General features: G+C 41.0%; 1 protein-coding gene and 1 long non-coding RNA gene across 4 annotated transcripts in view; one reads left to right on the top strand and one right to left on the bottom strand.

The window, feature by feature from the left end:
- Positions 1 to 19,315, bottom strand: part of LOC138755740 (uncharacterized) — a 116,678-nt gene that overhangs the window by 1,498 nt on the left and 95,865 nt on the right. Inside the window, exon 6 of one of the 3 annotated variants that reach the window (XR_011352520.1) lies at positions 13,607 to 13,814. The exons of the other annotated variants lie outside the window; for them this stretch is intronic. This is a non-coding gene — a long non-coding RNA (uncharacterized lncRNA). Of the gene's footprint in view, positions 1 to 13,606; positions 13,815 to 19,315 lie in introns of those variants that run through there. 3 annotated transcript variants of the gene reach the window in all.
- Positions 1 to 19,315, top strand: part of fam135b (family with sequence similarity 135 member B) — a 409,679-nt gene that overhangs the window by 351,180 nt on the left and 39,184 nt on the right. Inside the window, exon 17 of the mRNA XM_069922246.1 lies at positions 11,172 to 11,269. Coding sequence (XP_069778347.1) covers positions 11,172 to 11,269 — 98 coding nt within the window. The remainder of the gene's footprint in view (positions 1 to 11,171; positions 11,270 to 19,315) is intronic.

Here is a 19,315-nt window from a genome sequence, read left to right as displayed (position 1 = left end):
AATGGTGGAGAAACTCAGCAAGTCAAACAGTGTACTTTATGTAGAAAATTAAAAGATACATAACCAATGTTTTGGGGTTAAGCCCTTCATCAAGATATTAGCAAAATATAGGGAGGTGCCTGTACCAAATGGTGGGGAGGGTGAGGCAGATTTTACTAATGTCAGTCTCTGGCAGATTGGGACTGGCAGCGAGTGATATCTTTCCTGAACAATGGTACGTCATGCTTTGTATACTTAAATTGAGTCTCCCCCATCCCCAGTGATGTAATCTATCAAAATCATTGTCTGAAGAGGGTGTGCAAAATCATTGAGGACCCCTTCCAGCCTGCACACAGCATCTTTCAGCTGTTTTCATCAGGAAAGAGATACAGGAGTATAACAGCTTCTTCCCATGAGCAGTGAGAATGCAAAATGATAAAAGGATCTACTCACACTAACCATTCAAGACTTCAATGTATGAAACAACATGTGTGTTATGTCTGGTTGTGTGTCTGCATGTTTTGTATCTAGGACCAGAGAATGCTGTTTTATCGGGTTGTACTTGTGCAATCAGATAATAATAATATTTATTTGCTTAATGTTTCAGTGTCAGTATGACATAACCAACAAAGTACAGAAGAGGGAGCTGTTGACTTAAAAATGATGCAATTAGACAAGAAACCAGTTGCAAAGGTTATTCCATTGTTTCAGTTTTCACATTCTAATCTTGAATCTAAGATGTTCGTAGGTAATGCTGGAAACCATACGTGCCGGAATCTTACCAGTTAAAGCTGAACCCAATCTGCAGGAGGAGCTCAGCAGGACAAGCAAAGTCAGTGTGAGAAAAGGAATAGTCAACGTTTCAAGCCACAATCTTTTATCGAGACTGGTTAAATGCAGAAGAGAAGCCAGTATAAAAAGGACAGGGTAGGACTGGTGAGACAGGGGCCCTTTATGGGACAGGAGAACCTGAAGGTGGTGGGGTTCCTGTCAGCTATTGCTCTTGCTTGTCCAAATTGTGGAAATGCTATTGAAGCAATGAAACTGAATTCAACCTCTGTAAAGAGGTGTGAGCACAGCACCAGAGTAACCAGGCTAGTTGATCAGTGCTTTTCTAATAGCCAACCCCACCATCTCTAGTTTCGTATCATATTGCTTTTTTTCCAAATGTATCTCCAACCACACATTCTGAGCTAAAACGGCTTGGATAAGATCTTAAACTGCACAAAACAAGCTGAAATATCCAATAGTTGGATTCTAAGGAGAGCAGAGGAGAGTCTCCCTTTCTCTCACAAATATCAGGAATCCACACTACCCAGTATACATACATTCTGTTCTCGCTGCTCCCATCAGGAAAGATATAGATACAACAAGACTCGCACAGGTTCAGGAACATCTGCTACCCTACCACTGTCAGACTCCTCAACAACAAACTCAGTCAGGGACTCCTTTAAGAACTCTTACTTTTGTACTTTACTGATATTTTTTCTCTGTGCATTGCACAGGCAGATTCTTTATTTGTATAGAACACTACAGTACAGGCCCTTCATCTCTCAATGCTGTGCCAACCCATATATTCCTTAAAAAAAGTACAAAACTCACCCTAACCCATAACTCTCCACTTTTCCTCCACCCATGTGCCTGTCTAAGAGTCCGTTAAATGTCCCGAACATTTCAGCTTCCACTACCAGCCCTGGCAAGGCATACCAGGCACCCACAACCCTCTGCGTAAAAGAAAAACTTACCCCTACTGTCTCCCCTAAACTTCCCTCCCTTCACTTTGCACATACATCCTCTGGTGTTTGCTGTTCCTGCCTTGGGAAACAGGCACTGGCTGTCCAACCTATCTCTGCCTCTCATAACCTTGAAGACCTCTATTAAATCTCTCATCCTTCTATGCTCCAAAGAGAAAAGTCTCTGCTCTGCTAACCTTGCCACATAAGACCTGTTTTCCAATCCAGGTAACATCCTGGTAAATCTCCTCTGCACTCTCTCCATAGCTTCCACATCCTTCCTATAATGAGGTGACCAGAACTGAACACAATGCTCTATGTGTGGTCTTAGCAGAGGTTTGTAGAGTTGCAATATGACCCCTCTAGTGGTAAAACACTAAAATCTGTAGACACTGTTGAAGTAAAAACACACAAAGCTGGAGAAACTCAGCAGGTCAAGAAGTGTCCTTCATAGAACAAAGGTAAAAATACTTAACCAACGTTTCGGGGTTGATGATAACTTCATCAAGTTATGGGAAAATGTCGGTAGGAATCTGAACAAAATGGGGGGGGGGGGTGGGAAGAGATGGTCAACATGTCAACTTCATGCACTTTACGGCCACCTTAAACTCACCTGATCCATCTCCGTCAACACTCTTCCCTTCCTGGATCTCACTTTCTCCATCTCAGGAGACAAGCTTTCCACTGACATATATTTCAAGCCCACTAACTCCCACAACTACCTTGACTACACTTCCTCACATCCTGCCCCCTGCAAGGATTCTATCCCCTTCTCTCAATTTCTCTGTCTCTGACACATCTATTCCAAAGATGAGGTCTTCCAGAACAGATCTTCCAAAATGTCTGCCTTCTTCCACAAACGTGGCTTCCCTTCCACCATTGTCAAATCAGCCCTTACCTGTAACTTCTCCATTTCCAAAACATAAAACCCTCCTCATCCTCACCTACTATCCAACACATTGTACTCTGGAATTTCTGGCACTTACAACAGGATCCCATCACCAGACACATCTTCCCCTCTCCTTCTCTCTCTGCCTTTGGTAGGGACTACTCCCTCCATGACTCCCTCATACACCCCTCCCCACCAATCACCACTCCCCAACACCTTTCCCTGAGGCTGCAGGAGGTGCCACACTTGCACCCAACCTCCCCTCTCACCTCGGACCGGGGACACAAACAGGACTTTTGCTTCATTCATAACAGTAAGCGACCTCCCAGTAGCCAACCACAATCCTACAGTCATATGTCTGTTCATGGCCTTATGTACTATCCCATCAAGACCACCCGCAAATTGGAGGAACAACACCTGATTTTCTATCTGGGCGCTCTCCAGCCAGATGGCATTATCCAACTTTTCCGGTTTCTGCTAACCTGCTCTCCTCTTCTCTCATTCCCTTCCCCATTCCCTTCCCCATTCCAATTATCCTCCCACCCTTCACCGAGCCAACCCTTCTCCCCTTGATCACTGGTGTCCCCTCCTCCCTTCTCCACCTATCACCTCCTGCTTTGTGACCACTCCTTCCCCCTCTCCCCCCACGGACTCTTCTATTTGGACGCCTACCAACATTTTCCCATACCTTGATGAAGTACTCAAGCCTGAAGTGTCAGTTATGTATTTCTACCTTTGCTATATAAAGGACACTGCATGACCTGAGTTTCTCCAGCTTAGTGTGGTTTTACTATGGCCTCTCTACTCCTGAACTCAATCCCCCATTAATGAAGCCCAGAGTCTCATGGGCCTTCTTAACTATGCTATCAACCTGTGTTGCATCTCCAATTTTAGTTATGTCATCTCCTTGCACATGATTTGACTGTTCCTTCTAAGAACATCAGCCAGACATGTGTTGCTCACTGTTGGACAACTCGCATGCTTGTTCATCATTAGGACAGGAGAACTTGCAATGAATTTGATGAACACCACAGACAACCTATCTGGTCGGGTACTGAGAGACTGAGCAGACCAACTGACAGAGATTCTTACAAACATCTTCAACAGTCTATTGTCCCATTCATTTCAAGACAGCTTCCATTTTCCCGGTACCAAACAGGGTGATAGTAACAGACCATAATGACTGTCACGCTGTGGCACTGACCTCCACCATTATGAAATGCTTTGAATGTCTGGTAATGGAATGCATTAAAGTGCACCTTGCAGAGACACTTGAATTCACCTACAGACAGAAGCGCTCCACCGATGATGCAATAACCTCCCTCCGCTCCATCCTGACCCACCTGCAGAACGACACTTTGTACACTTGGCTGCCATTCATTGACTTCAGCTCGACGTTTGATATGATCATTCTCCAGAGGTTGGTGGAGAAGCTATCCCCACTGGGACTCAACACCCCTCTCTGTAACTGGATTCTAGACTTCCAAACAGAAAGACCACAGTCTGTCCGGGTTGGTAGCAGAATGCTGAGGGCCCTCACATTCAGCACTGGCACACCTCAGGGCTGTGTGCTCAGCCCACTCCTATTCACACTGCTGACCGACGGCTGTAACACCAAATCCAGCTCCCGTGGAGTAATCGTTTGCGGATTACACGACAGTAGTTGGCCTCATCAGCAACAATGATGAGTCACACTACAGAGAAAAGGTGGAAAATCTCATGTTATGGTACGGAAATAACAACTTGAGTCTCAATGTGGATAAGTCAAAGGAGATGACTGTGGATTTCAGGATGATTAGGGACAACCTCCCTCCACTATATATCAATAATTATGTGGAGGGAGTAGAGAGCACCAAGTTCCTTGTAATCCACTGAAGTAGTGACCTATCCTGGACACACAACATCTCCTCACATGTCAGGAATGTGCAACAGCGACTGCACTTCCCGAGAAGACTGAGGCGGGCAAGACTACCACACTGTCAACTTTCTACTGGAGTTCTATCAAGAGCGTCCTGGCTGGCTGCATCACAGAGCAGCATGGTTGATGCAGAGCATTGAATTGGAGGCCAATCCACAAGAAAATAAGGGTAGCAGAGAGGATCTCTGGGGTCTCCCTCCCACCCATTAGAATGATCTACCAGAATCGTTATCCTAAGAGGGCTGGAAAAATCATTAAAGATCATTCAAAAATCAATAAAAAAATCATTCCAGTCAGTATAGAGATAAAGAAGTAACAGCCAGAACCTCTAGGGCTGAGCAGCAGGTTTTTTTCTCATGGGTAGTGTGACTGATGAACTGTTCATACAACCTCTCTGGTTATCTACTATTATTTATTTTTATATATGTATCCCATATAATTAAGTGTACTTTGTCTTAATATGCGTTGGCATGTTTTTACACTGAGGACTGAAGAACACTGTTTTGTCCAGTAGTATTTTACAATTGTATGTTAATAAACTGGAACTTGATCAATCTCAATTTGCTTCATTGAACATGTTTTCATAGAAATTTCACACACATGGTCATCTGTAATTCCTACTTGGCTGTTCTTCCTGTTGTTTCAACATGTTATCCTTATTTTGTTGACATACGTCGATAAAATCAATTTTACCTTGTGACGAGCTTTAAATGCATTGACATCAGAGCAGCACCAAGCTGCTAAATAGCAAAAAATAGCAATCAGCGTACAATTATCTCTGCCGTGAGCTTCCTTTTTCTAGGAATAATTTACTCCCTTGCATCCTGTCCTTCCCCGCCCCCCCCCCCCACCCCCCACCAAGTATGTGGCAGCGATGACTCGAACCCTTCGGCTGAATTAGCATTGTCGCATCTCAGGAGCCCTTTCCCATCACTTCGCTCCCTTTTTCATCTCACACTGGGGTATCTACACAATGCGCACAAAACAGTCCATGGATTGATCAGCTAATTTAAACTATTGTGGTGTATAACTAGATCAACGTGTTTCTCAGATGGAAAATAACATTTCCCACAGCGGCGTTGAATACAGAAACCTTTACGATCTAAAAAAAGAAACCAAATCACATCATGTTAACAGACAGAATTTATGACTGTCAAATTATCAGCAAGATATCCACTGCTGCTCCAATTAACACTTCCCAACTGCTCTGCAACATCCAGCTGAATGATGTTTTTTTTTCATATACAGGAAAACATTTTCACAGATTGCCTCTATGCAGCAGTTATAAAGCATTTAAGAACAGCATCTTACACATATTCCCCTGATTTGAAAGGCATGATGTACTTTGTGGAGAAATCAGACTGAACTGAATAATAATAATGCAATGGATGAGTTGGTCCAAGCTGATGTCTACTGGTCAGCCTCAATGTCACCCTCAACCTGCAATCGAGCCTGGAGAAATTCTGCGTGGCATGGCGAAACAAAGGAAAGCCTCCGACTTGATATCTGATCAGCAACTGGTGATCCAGCCCACACATTGAGCATTTGAATGGAAGAGGCCTGATGTTCTGGAAGAATCAAAGCAAAACGAATAACGATTCACAAAATATGTTAAGCAAGATAAGAATCTTGAGCGATTGAGTGGTCTTTAATGAGTATTTAATGGGATGACGTGTGATGAATTAGAGGCTTCAGATTTATCATCAGGGGTAGATACACAACATCACATACAACCCTGAGATTCCTTTTTCCTGCAGGGTATGGCAGAATTACCACTAACTGGTAATGCAAAAAAGAAACTACACAGCATAAACATGTAAACAAATAAAAGATCTGTAAACAGTTAACAAATGTAAACAATGTGCAGTACAGCATAAACATAAGAAAATTAATAAAGTGCACAAGTAAGAGTGCTTAAATTAGTCCCTGATTGAGTTTGTTGTTGAGGAGTCTGATGGTGGAGGGGTAGCAGCTGTTCCTTAACCTGGTGGTGCGAGTCTTGTGGCACCTATACCTCTTCCCTGATGGCAGCAGCGAGAACAGAGTGCGTGCTTGGTGCTGTGGGTCTTTGATGATTGCTGCTGCCTTTCGACGGCAGCATTCCCTGTAGATGTATTCAATGGTGGGGAGGGTTTTGGCTCTGTTGACTACCTTTCAAAGGGCTTCACGCTCAGCGATATTGGTGACCCTTTCCAGACTGTGTTGCAACTTGTCGGCACACTGAAGAAATTTGCCAGGCTTTCTGGTGGCATACCAAACTTCTGCAAAACTCCTGAGGAAGTAGAGGCGCTAGACATCCCTCCAAGAATGTATAGATGGAGATTAAACCCCATGCTACTTAAAAGACAGGATTTTAGAGAATTTATTGAAAAACAATTAAAAATGTACTTTGAAGTAAATACGGAATCAGTGGAAGATAAGTTTATACTATGGGACGCAATGAAAGCATTCATTAGAGGGCAAATAATAAGTTATGCAACCAAGATGAAGAAGGACTATAATCAGGAAACAGAGCAGTTGGAAAGGGAAATAATAAACATAGAAAAAAAATTAGCAATAAAGGAAGATACAACCAAAAGAAGAGAATTGGCGGATAAAAAAATAAAATATGAAACATTACAAACATATAAGGTGGAGAAGAATATAATGAAGACAAAACAGAAATATTATGAACTAGGGGAAAAAACACACAAAATCCTAGCATGGCAGCTTAAGACAGAGGAAACTAAGAAAATGGTATTGGCAACAAGGAAAAAAGACAAACAAATTACATATAATCCAAAAGAAATTAAGGAAAACTTCAGAGAATTCTATGAACAATTATACCGAACCGAAAACGAAGGGAAAGAAGGGAAAATAGATGAATTTTTGACTAAAATTGAACTACCAAAACTACAAATAGAGGAACAAAATAAATTAACAGAACCATTTGGAACAGTAGAAATACAAGAGATAATAAAAAATTTACCAAATAATAAGACACCAGGAGAGGATGGACTCCCAATAGAATTCTACAAAACATTTAAAGACCTAATAATACCGCCCCTCCTGGATGTAATCAACCAGATTGATGAGACACAAAACTTACCAGATTCATGTAAAACAGCAATAATTACAGTGATACTAAAACAAGGGAAAGATCCAATCTCACCAGCGTCATATAGACCAATATCTCTGCTAAACACAGATTATAAGATAATAGCTAAACTATTAGCGAACAGATTAGCAGAACAGGTACCGAAAATGGTAAATTTAGACCAAACTGGATTTATCAAAAAAAGACGCACAACAGACAATATTTGTAAATTTATTAACTTAATTCATGCAGTAGAACGAAATTAAGCACCGGCAGTAGCAGTTGCTTTAGACGCAGAGAAGGCCTTCGACAGAGTAGAATGGAATTACTTGTTCAAAGTATTGCAAAAATTCAGTTTACCGGAGAAGTATATTAATTGGATTAAAGCATTATATAAGGGACCGTTAGCGAAAGTGACAGTAAATGGACATGTATCAAAGCAATTTAACTTAAGCAGGTCAACGCGGCAGGGATGCCCACTATCACCATTATTGTTTGCGCTAGCTATAGAACCACTAGCAGAATCGATAAGAAGAGATAATAATATAAAAGGAATAAAAATAAAAGACAGGGAATATAAAATCAGTCTGTTTGCAGATGATGTGATAGTGTACTTAACAGAACCAGAACTATCAATAAAAGAACTATATAAGAAATTGAAGGAATATGGAGAAGTGTCGGGATACAAGATAAACGTAAATAAAAGTGAAGCAATGCCTATGAATAACGCGGATTTCTCAAAATTTAAGGAGGAATCCCCATTCAGATGGCAAACGCAGGCAATAAGATACCTAGGTGTGCAAATAAACAAAAATCTAGGCCAATTATATAAACTCAATTACAATCCACTAATGAAAAAATTACAGGACGATTTAGAGCATTGGAAAGAGCTACCACTAACACTGATAGGAAGGATAAACTGTATTAAAATGAACATTTTTCCAAGGATACTATACTTATTTCAGGCATTGCCAATACAACTGACAGAAAAATTCTTCAAAGAGTTAAAGAAAATAATAAGGAGATTTTTATGGAGAGGGGAGAAACCGAGGATAGCACTAGACAAATTAACAGAATGGTATAAACAAGGAGGCTTACAATTGCCAAACTTCAAAAATTATTATAGAGCCGCACAATTAAGGTACCTATCAGATTTTTATCAAACAAGGGAAAAACCAGACTGGACGAGACTAGAATTAGATAAAATAGGGGAAAAGATACCTGAACACATATTATATAAATGGGACGAAAAATTGGTACAACATAGAACTTCTCCAGTATTACACCATCTCCTCAATATATGGAAGAAGATTCATGTAGAAAGAAATAAAATAAATTACCAAATACCAAAACTAATATTGACGCAAAATAAGCTACTCCCTTTTACAATAGACAACCTTGCCTTTAGAAAATGGGAAAAAAAAGGGATTAAAAGAATAGAAAATTGTTTTTCAGGAAGTAGATTCTTATCCTTTGAACAAATGAGAGATAAGTACAATATAACGGGAGATACAGCGCTGGCATATTACCAACTGAGATCCTACTTGAAAGATAAATTAGGAAGCAACTTGAGTTTACCAGAGGGAAGTAACCTTGAATATGTGATTACAGATACAATGTTAATCAAAAGATTTATAAAAAATATGTATATTAAACTGCAAGAAAAGGAAAATGAGGAAACAAATGGTAAAACTAAACAAAAATGGGAACAAGATTTAAATATAAAGATAAAAAAGGAAACATGGGAGAAGTTATGCTCTGGAACGATGAGAAATACAATAAATACGAGGCTGCGTATGATACAATATAATTGGTTACACAGACTATACATTACACCGCAAAAGTTAAATAAATGGGACCCAACAGTATCTGATAGATGTTTTCGATGTAAAAAAGAAAGGGGAACAACAATTCATGCAATCTGGACATGTGAGAGAGTAGAAAAATTTTGGGATGATCTCAATCAGATATTAAATAAAATAACAGAAAACAATATACCAAAGAATCCAGAGATCTTTCTCCTAAGTAACATAAAAAATAAAGAATTTGGAATTGACTTGGAGGATGCACAAAAAAGATTTGTTAAGATAGCCCTAGCCGTAGCAAAAAAATGTATTATGTCAACCTGGAAATTGGAAGATAATTTGAAAATACAACAATGGTATATAGAAATGAATAAATGTATTCCATTAGAAAAAAATAACATATAGTTTAAGAAATAATATTGAAATATTCGAACAAGTATGGGAGCCTTACATTAAATACAATAGCGAAAACCTACCGGGAACAAACATTACCTAAGTTGATGGAAGGAGAAGAAAAGAAAAGAATGGACTCAGTAGAATTTCTGGTGTATTTTTGTTGAATGACAACATTGTCTAACTGAATTAATGCAACCTAGATTGTATAACTAAAATGGATGAGAGGGGGGGGGGGATGGGGGGGTGGCTTGGGAGGAGGGAGGGGGGAGGGAGAAAAAGTCACTGTAAATGTGTGGAAAAGAAAAAGTGTATATCATGGCTATTGTGATTTATGGTGTGAAAAATAAAAAAAAAAAAAAAAAAAAAAAAAAAAAAAAAAAAGAAGTAGAGGCGCTGACCTGCTTTCTTCACGATGGCATTGGTGTGTTGGGTCCAGAAAAAATCCTCCAAGATAGTGACACCCAAGAACCTAAATTTGCTCACCCTCTGCACCTCTGATCCCCCAACGATCACTGAATTGTATACCTCTGGTTTTCATTTCCTGAGGTCAACAATCAGCTTCACAATTAGAATCACCACACAACAATTAGAATATCAAACAGTACAGCACAGGAACGGATCCACGATGTCTGCAGTGAGCATGTTGTCAAATTAAACTGTCTCACTTCTACCCCTCCATGTTCATGTGTCTAATAGCCTCCTCAATTATACTATCCTGTTTGTTTTCACCACTGGCCCTAGCAGCCCATTCCGTGTGTAATATCTTGCCCTGTACATTGCCATTAAACTTTCTCCTTTCACTTTAAATTCTTGCCTATGATATTCAACACCCCAAGACAGGAATTTAGAGTTAAAGGAAAATGTTTAATTGCGTTGTACCATTCACCACCTGGAGAAAAAAAAGATTCTGATCATCGATCTTACCCGTGTCTCTAGTCATTTTATGAACTTCTCTAAGGCCTCCAGAGAAAACAAACTAAGTTAGTCCAGCTTCTCCTTCAAGCTCACCTTCAGCCTTCCAATCCAGGCACCATCCTGGTAAATCTCTCTGTACCCTTTCCGAAGCCACCACATCCACTCATTGGGATGAGTGCAATTGCACACAGTATGTGGGATTAAATAGAAACATTAACCTTTGGGTTAGTCCTTGTGAAGGCTGATGGAGAATGGTGGGCAGGGGATGGAAAATCGTGAGTTCTGCTTTGTTGATTTACACGGAGTTAAAATGAAATGTCAGGTTCGCTTTTGTGAAAATGCCATCAGCTTTACATTCTTGAAATGTATGTGCTACCTGTATGAATTGAGACAGATAGTAATCTTGATCCTTTGACAAGAATAACATTGCCACTGTTTTGTTATCAACTTTTTTCTGCAGAGTGACACTTTTGCTGATTTTGATACAATGACGGATCGACTCTTGGATGAAATTGTTCAACATATCCACCTCTACAATCTGACAATATCCAGAGTAAGGTAACTGTTCCAGTTTCTTGCCTTATGCACAACTTTCCATCTGAAATTACTGTGAAGCAGAAATGATGATGTTGGTAAAAATAATGGTTTAAAGCACTTAAGACAATACTGTACTTCTAAAGTCAAAAACATATGGGGGTATGCATCCAATGTAATTTTATGTTTTCAAACCAATCCCTTGACCCATAACTTTCGACTATTCCAAATCAGTGGAAGTAAGTTAAACAAGAAAGTGCAGGCGCTGTGATTGTGGTTTACACGAAAATGCTGCAGAAACTCAGCAAGTTATTCAGCGTTCTTTATGTACATAACCAACGTTTTGGACCTAAGCTTCAGCAAGGTAAGAGCAAAGAGCAGGCAGGCATCCGAATAAAATGTTGGGCGGAGCGGCATATTCTGTGTTGCTCCTCCAATTTTTGTGGGGCCTCATTTCGGTAGTGCAGGAATTGAAATGGTTGGCCACTGGGTGATTCCCACCATTGTTGCAGATAGAACAAAGGTGTTCAGCGAAGCTCACTCCTACTCTGCTTCCGGTCTCTTTGATGTAGTGAAGACCACATTGGGAGCACCAGTTGCAATAGATGACCCCTGCAGATTTTTAAGTGAAGTGTTGCTTCACATAGAAGGACTATTTGGGGCCCTGAATGATGGTGAAGGAGGAGGTGTGGGTGCCAATGAAGCACTTCTTACAGTCATAGGGTGAGTACCAAGTGGGAAGGGGTGAGTGGACGAGGGAGTCATGGAGGCAGCGGTCCTTGCAGAAGGAGAAGAGAGGGCAAGGTATGTCCCTAAGTTGGATCATGTTATAGGAGACAGAAATTACAGAGGATAATATGTTGGATATGAGGCTGGTGGAGTGATAGGTGAGAACAAGGAGAATCCTGTCCTTCATGCATCTGGGGGCAGTGAAAGTAATGTCATTGGAAGTAACCCCACATTCCTTGTCAAATGTGGAAGTCCAGGATGTAACAATTAATTCTGAATGTTGTGTCAGAGAACATAGAATATTACAGTACAGGCCTTTTGGCCCTTGATGTTATGCCGACCTGTACATTCCTACCAAAATAATACTAAACCATTCCTATCTCAAAACTTTCATCCATATGCCTGTCTTGAGTCTCTTAAATTTCCCAAATGTTTCAGCTTCCACCTCCATCCCTGGCAAGGCATTCCAGGCTCCTAAAACTCTCTGTGTAAAAAAAAAACCTATCCCTGATATCTCCCCTGAACCTTCACTTTGTACAGACATCCTCTGATGTTTGCTACTCCTGCCTTGGGAAAAAGGCACTGGCTATCTACCTGTCGACTCAAACTCAACCCCCCACCCCTCCCATCCTACTAATGAAGCCCAGGATCCCAACTATCCTATCAACCTGAGCAGCAATCTTGAGAGTTGTATGAATTTGGATCCCAAGGTCCCTCTGTTCTTCACCCTGTTAATAACCTGGCCATTAACCGTATTGGCCATAAACCCATTCAGGCTTCAGGTTTGACCTTTCAAAGTGCATCACTTTGCACTTATCCAGATTGAGCTCCATCTGCCTCTTTTCTCCATCTGCCCATCTTGTCTATATCCTTTTATAACCTATGAATACCTTCAACACTCTCCACTACTCCTCCAACATTTGCATTATCTAGGTAATATATTTTAAAAATCACAAAGAGTTGGGGTCCCAGAACGGATCCCTGTGGAACTCCACTCGTGACTTCTAGACAGAACATTAGTACTTTCTGTCCACTGATACATTCTGCTTTCTACAGATTAGCCAATTTTTAAAAATTTACACAACAAAGTTTCTATGGATCACATGCCTTATGACTTTTGAAAAAGTCTCTCATGGGGGTCCTCATCAAATGCTTGACTAAAATCCATTTCCAGTACACCACATCTACTGCCCTACTTTCATCAATTTCTTTTGTGATCTCCTCAAAAAAATCAATTAGGCTCATGAGGCATGGCCTTCTCCTCTATCTACAAGACTACTTCTCCAACTACTTATAAATCCTGTTCTTAAGAATCCTTTCCAATAGTTTGCACACCACTGACGTAAGATTTGCTGGTCTATAACTCCAGGATTCCACCTATTAACATTTTTTTAAATAAGGGGAACCAAATTTGCCATTCTCCATCCTCTGGCACCTCCCCCGTGGCCAAGGAGAATACAAAGATCATAGCCATTGCCCCAGCTATCTCTCCCTGTTCTTCCCACAGCAACCTGGGGTATATCACATCTGGTCCCAAGGACTTCATGTTTTTAAGAAGATTCGGCACTTCCTCTTTTCTAATCTCAACATGGTCCAGTACAGAAGCTTGTTCAATTCTGCATTCACCTTGATCAAGGTCCTTTTCTCTGGTGAATACTGAAGCAAAGCATTCATTTAGAACCTCCTCCACCTCCACACACATGTTGCCTCCTTTATCCCAAAGAGGTCCTAACTGCACTCTTTTCTTCACGGGACAATCAACTGGTATGTGCTATCTTGGTGAGATTCTCGAAGCCTTGTCGATAGACCTGATGCAGAATCCACAATGGGAATAGCAGTCCTGTAGACAGAAGACAAAAGGGAGAGGGGGGGGCAGGAGAGTGGGGGTGGGTATAGATTCCATTTTTTTTTAATATTCATTTGTTTTGGATTTTTAATTCATTCATTTTAAATGTTCTTTCTTTAAATGTTAATATCTTTATGGTTGCTTGAATTTAATAGTTTTTTTTTAAATATCTGTAAGATTTAATAACCATGAAATGACCCACATCTTTTACGGCTAGAAAGATGGGGGATGAGTTCTGCCAGCATTCATTGCTACTGAGGGCCTTCAGGGGCAGGACTTCCTGAGTTCATCAGCAGGGACCCTGCTGGAATCCAAGACACTTTGGTCCTGAGGCAGACTCTAAATATCTGGATCTTTTTAGCACAGATTTGGAAAGATTTGGCACTGGGAGCCAATGCCCAGTAAATTTACTCCCTTTTTTAACATCCTGATCAAAATTTCTGTGTTGGGGACACAATGACAGCACATTAATTAACAGTCCAGAACTTTCCCCCCTCACGCTCCCCCCAAACCACCGCATGTTCAAATCCAACCAGAGCAGCTATGGAAAGTAAAGACCAAACCGCTGGGTGAAGCAGCATCAGTGGAGGTGGAGACAAAGGAATGGTCGAGAGGGGCAGCGATGTCACCAAAATGTTGACCATTGCTTTGCCTTCAGATTCCAACCTCGGCAGTCTCTTGAGTGTCTGTAATTCAGCCAATGATCTGGAGGTAAAAAACTGCTAATTGTTAACAATGTTGAGCACTAAAGTGCTCAGGAGAGGAAATGTGTATATGTGCCGGCACAACATCGAGGGCTGAAGGGCCTGTACTGTGCTGTATTGTTCTATGTTCTATTAAAGATTCAGGAAAAAAGCTATTCATCAGCCAGTGAAGGATGTTATTGTCATGGGTTAACTATCACAATGGTAAAATCAGACAAGAGAGCCAAACAGCCCTGTACTGTTTGGGTAGGTCCAAATCCTAACCAAAATGGTGCCTCCTGTCACTTATGAATAAAAGTTCTAAATACAGACGGCAGTCTCCCAGAATGAATGAGAACCCTGAACCAATATTTAGTTGTTAGTCACTCACTTTTTTAAAGGCGCCACTTTCAGAAAATGGCCGCTTCAAAATTGTTATTAAGATTGTTTATAAAATCAATGACATTGGTGAACGTTACAAAGACTCCTGCCTATATAGCTGATTGATATCAATAGGCTGCTCAACCACATCCAAGATTAATCATTCCAAGGACATAGACAAGACTGTTTTTACAGGGCACGTTTCATTGTGAAATGCCTTAGCTTATCAGCAGACTGTATACTTGAATGTGGGCATCAATCTTTCAAATGATGAACCTGATTACAAATCTAGTTCAAGCTGTTGAGATGAAAGTTTCTTTACTTTGCTGCCTGCAAGGCTGGAATGTTTAATTGGAAATCTTCAATCTAGTTCTGAGTAGCCCTGGGCAGAGATGATGGGGGTGTTCTTAATTTACCACCAGTTGTCAAGTCCACTCAGAGAGATAATATGAAGAAACTTGAGGTTATCCATTTTCCTTGAAAGAATATGAAGGTAGAATATTGCATAATTTTACATGGTACACAGGATTCTGATTCCCCTTGTGCATAAAATAACTGAAAATTGTGATACAGGTGTAACAGATAATTGGAAAGACAAATTAATAATTGTCGTTTGCTGCAACAGGGATTGAGCATGAAAAAAGGGGTAATGTGAGGCCACACCTAGAGTAATTATGGTCTCTTTATTTCAAGAATGATGCATTGGAGGTGGTTCAGAGAAGGTTCATTAGGTTTAACCCTTGAACGAAGAGGTTGTTTTATGAGGAAAGATGGAGAGGTTGGGCTTCTTCTCGTTGGCTAGTGGAGTTCCACAGAAATCAGTTCTGGGACCCCTGCTCTTTATGATTTTTATAAATGGCCTGGAAGAAAAAGCAGAAGGATGGGTCAGTAAGTTTGTGGATGATCTGAAAGTTGTCAAAGGCAAGATGCTGAGTTGGGCAGAAAAGTGGCAGATGGCATTCAATCTGACCAAGTGTGACATGATGCAGTTTGGAAAGTCAAACCAGAAGGCTGAGTACAGGGCTGATGGCCAGATATTTAACAGTGTAGATGATCAGAGGGACCTTTGGGTCTAAATCCATGCATCTCTCAAGGTTTCTGTGTCGATTAATGGGATAGTTAAGAAGGTCTTTGTGATCCTGTGCTTCATTAATGTGGGGATTGAGTTCAAGAGTCGTTCTGGTCACCCCATTATAAGAAGGATGTGGAAGCGATGGAGAGGGTGCAGAAAAGATTTGCTAGGATGTTGCCTGGATTAGAAAATGAGTATAATGAGGCAAGGTTAGCAGAGCTGGGACATTTCTCTTTGGAGTGAAGAAGGATGAAAGGAGATTTAATAGAGGTCCACAAGGAGAGGCAAAGATAAGGTGGATAGTCACCACCTTTTTCCCAGGGCAGGAGTAACAAATACTAGGGTATATCTCTACAAAGTAAAGGGAGGAAAGTTTAGGGAGACATCAGGAGTAATTTTGATTACACAGAGAATTCTGGGCATCTGGAATGTCTTGCCAGAGATGAATGTGGAGGCTGAAATATTAGGCGCATTTAAGGGACTCTTAGAAAGACGCATGGATGTAAGAAAAATGGAGGGTTTTGAGATGGTAAGTATTTAGCATTTTTTTGTTATTGTTTCCCTTCTGTGTAAATCTAGAACAGCAGGATGTTGTTTCATAACAGGGTTTGCTTATTTCAAATGATAAAGGAAAGGAATTTCTTCACTAAGTATATTGTGAGCCTTTGGAATTTTCTACTCCAGAGAATTGAGAATGCAGGATCATTGAATGTTAAAGATCATTGCAAGAGATTTTAAAGGCAGTTTGATGCTTTTTTTTTTAAAGCCCCCTGTTTATTTCCTGGTGGCAATTCAGATCACTGAATCCATCCAAAACACTTCAGAATCAGAATTTATTGTCATGGACATGTCATGAAATACTTGTTTTACGGCAGTATCACAGAGCAAACATTTATATAAACCACCTTACAAAATATATATAAATAGTGCAAGAAAAATATAATGTAAAGCAGTGTCTTTGGTTCATTGTTCAGTAAGGAATCTGACGGCAGCGGGGAAGAAGCTGTCCTTGTGCTGGTGAGTGCTCATCTTCAAGCTCCTGTACCTTTTTCCCAATGGTGGCAGAGTGAAGGGGGAGGGCATGGCTGAGGTGGTTAGGATCCTTGAGGATAGAGGCTGCTTTCTGAAGCCATTGCCTCATGCAGATATCCTTGATGGAGTGAAGACTGGTGACGCCGATGTCACAGGCCAAGTTAACAACACTCTGGAGGTTTTTTTTTATCCTGTGTTGGCACTTCCATTCCAGACAGTGAGGTAACCAGTCAGAATGCACTCCCTGGTACACTTTTAGAAGTCTTTGGTGACATACCGAACCTCCTCCAATCCTTTTGCGAGCCCCCAATGAAATCCAGGCATGATCAGGCTTTACTTGATGGAGGCTGGAGTTGCACTCTATTGCTCTTCTACCTCAGGTTTTACCCATGCTCATTTATCATGGAAAGAAGTTTTAGGGAGACGAGCAGCACTCGCACCATCTCCCTGCACCTCACTAATTACATGCTTGCATAGGTGTACTCCTGCTGGGGCCATTGGTCTGAGTATTTGAAGTTTCTTCACACCAGCATTTGGAGTTGGAGGCACATCTGGAACACCGTATTTTAACTTGTGTTAAATGGACTAAAAGCATAGTATTTGTATCCTTGGTCCAGACTTCATCTCTCAATGAGAAGAAAGTTCAGGCTAGCAAAATACGGGAGAGGAGTTGCAACAGCTCTGCCAGATGTTGAGCAAAGCAATACATCAAAAAATAAAATTAACGAGCACTAATCCCTTTGGGAGGAATTGCTATCAAATTGCAGCGAGTCACCATGTCCTTCATCATAAAGTGATGGATAGCTCATAAAAATCATTTGATGTTAGATTGTCGAAAATGCTTTTCCTGCAAAATGTTTGGCTCCATTTACAGACTGTCCTCCATGTCTCTCCAGAGACGATAGCAAGTGGGCATAATAAATCATAGCGAGTTCCCTCAGCCATAATCACTAACTTTGTGGCTGTAGCACGAGGATCTGTGTGAAAGGAAGGGGCTACGTTTTGACACACAAGTGATTGTCTCGCTCAAAGCAGTAAATCATGTTTTACTTTTCTCCGTGGAGAGGAAATGAAATAGTTTTCAATATGACTTTTTTTTCTGATCAACTGGAGAATAATTGTCAGTAACTATTTATTGCTAAGGATAATGTTACGTTTGTTTTGAATGATTATTTGTCCCTCCAAAGCTAAGAACAGCCTGTATTTCAAAAGGGGATAAATTGACTATGGGGAGTGTGTTTCTTCACTGTACTCCCTTCTAGTAATTAAAGGTAAATAGGATTTATAAAATTGTCCTTGCAGATTTTCATTCCAAGTGTAGGATATTGTGAATTAAATGTACCCTTCTACCATCTCCGGCTTTGCAGATTAATAGAATAATAGTTACAGCCCACGAGTGAACGTACATCAGCAAATAAAGGACTTTATGTTCTTTTGAGGTAATCTGTGCAAAATAACTGAAGCAATAGCCTTCGGGTAAACTAAATCTAGTTTAATCTTATCCAGCAAAGTCATATTGACATACAGAATTGATAAAAGCTAAGTTTAAAGTAAATCAAATGATAGTTGATTGAAACAGAAGTATCAATTCCACGTTAAAGCTGTTGTCCATTCCACATACTGACTGCAAGATACTTTTCATTCCGATTGACCTCCACCACCGCCATTCCTTTAAAGGTTATTACATCTCCATCGGGCACACAAAACTCAAAACGGTCAACCAGTTTACCTATCTCGGCTGCACCATTTCATCGGATGCAAGGATCGACAATGAGATAGACAACAGACTCGCCAAGGCAAATAGCGCCTTTGGAAGACTACACAAAGAGTCTGGAAAAACAACCAACTGAAAAACCTCACAAAGATGAGCGTATACAGAGCCGTTGTCATACCCACACTCCTGTTCGGCTCCGAATCATGGGTCCTCTACCGGCATCACCTACGGCTCCTAGAACGCTTCCACCAGCGTTGTCTCCGCTCCATCCTCAACATCCATTGGAGCGCTTTCATCCCTAACGTCGAAGTACTCGAGATGGCAGAGGTCGACAGCATCGAGTCCACGCTGCTGAAGATCCAGCTGCGCTGGGTGGGTCACGTCTCCAGAATGGAGGACCATCGCCTTCCCAAGATCGTGTTATATGGCGAGCTCTCCACTGGCCACCGTGACAGAGGTGCACCAAAGAAAAGGTACAAGGACTGCCTAAAGAAATCTCTTGGTGCCTGCCACATTGACCACCGCCAGTGGGCTGATATCGCCTCAAACCGTGCATCTTGGCGCCTCACAGTTTGGCGAGCAGCAACCTCCTTTGAAGAAGACCGCAGAGCCC

Source organism: Narcine bancroftii, chromosome 2, assembly GCF_036971445.1.
Source record: "Narcine bancroftii isolate sNarBan1 chromosome 2, sNarBan1.hap1, whole genome shotgun sequence".
Taxonomy (NCBI): domain Eukaryota; kingdom Metazoa; phylum Chordata; class Chondrichthyes; order Torpediniformes; family Narcinidae; genus Narcine; species Narcine bancroftii.
The sequence above is the reverse complement of the archived record's forward strand: the minus strand, read 5'-3'. Positions and strand labels throughout refer to the sequence as shown.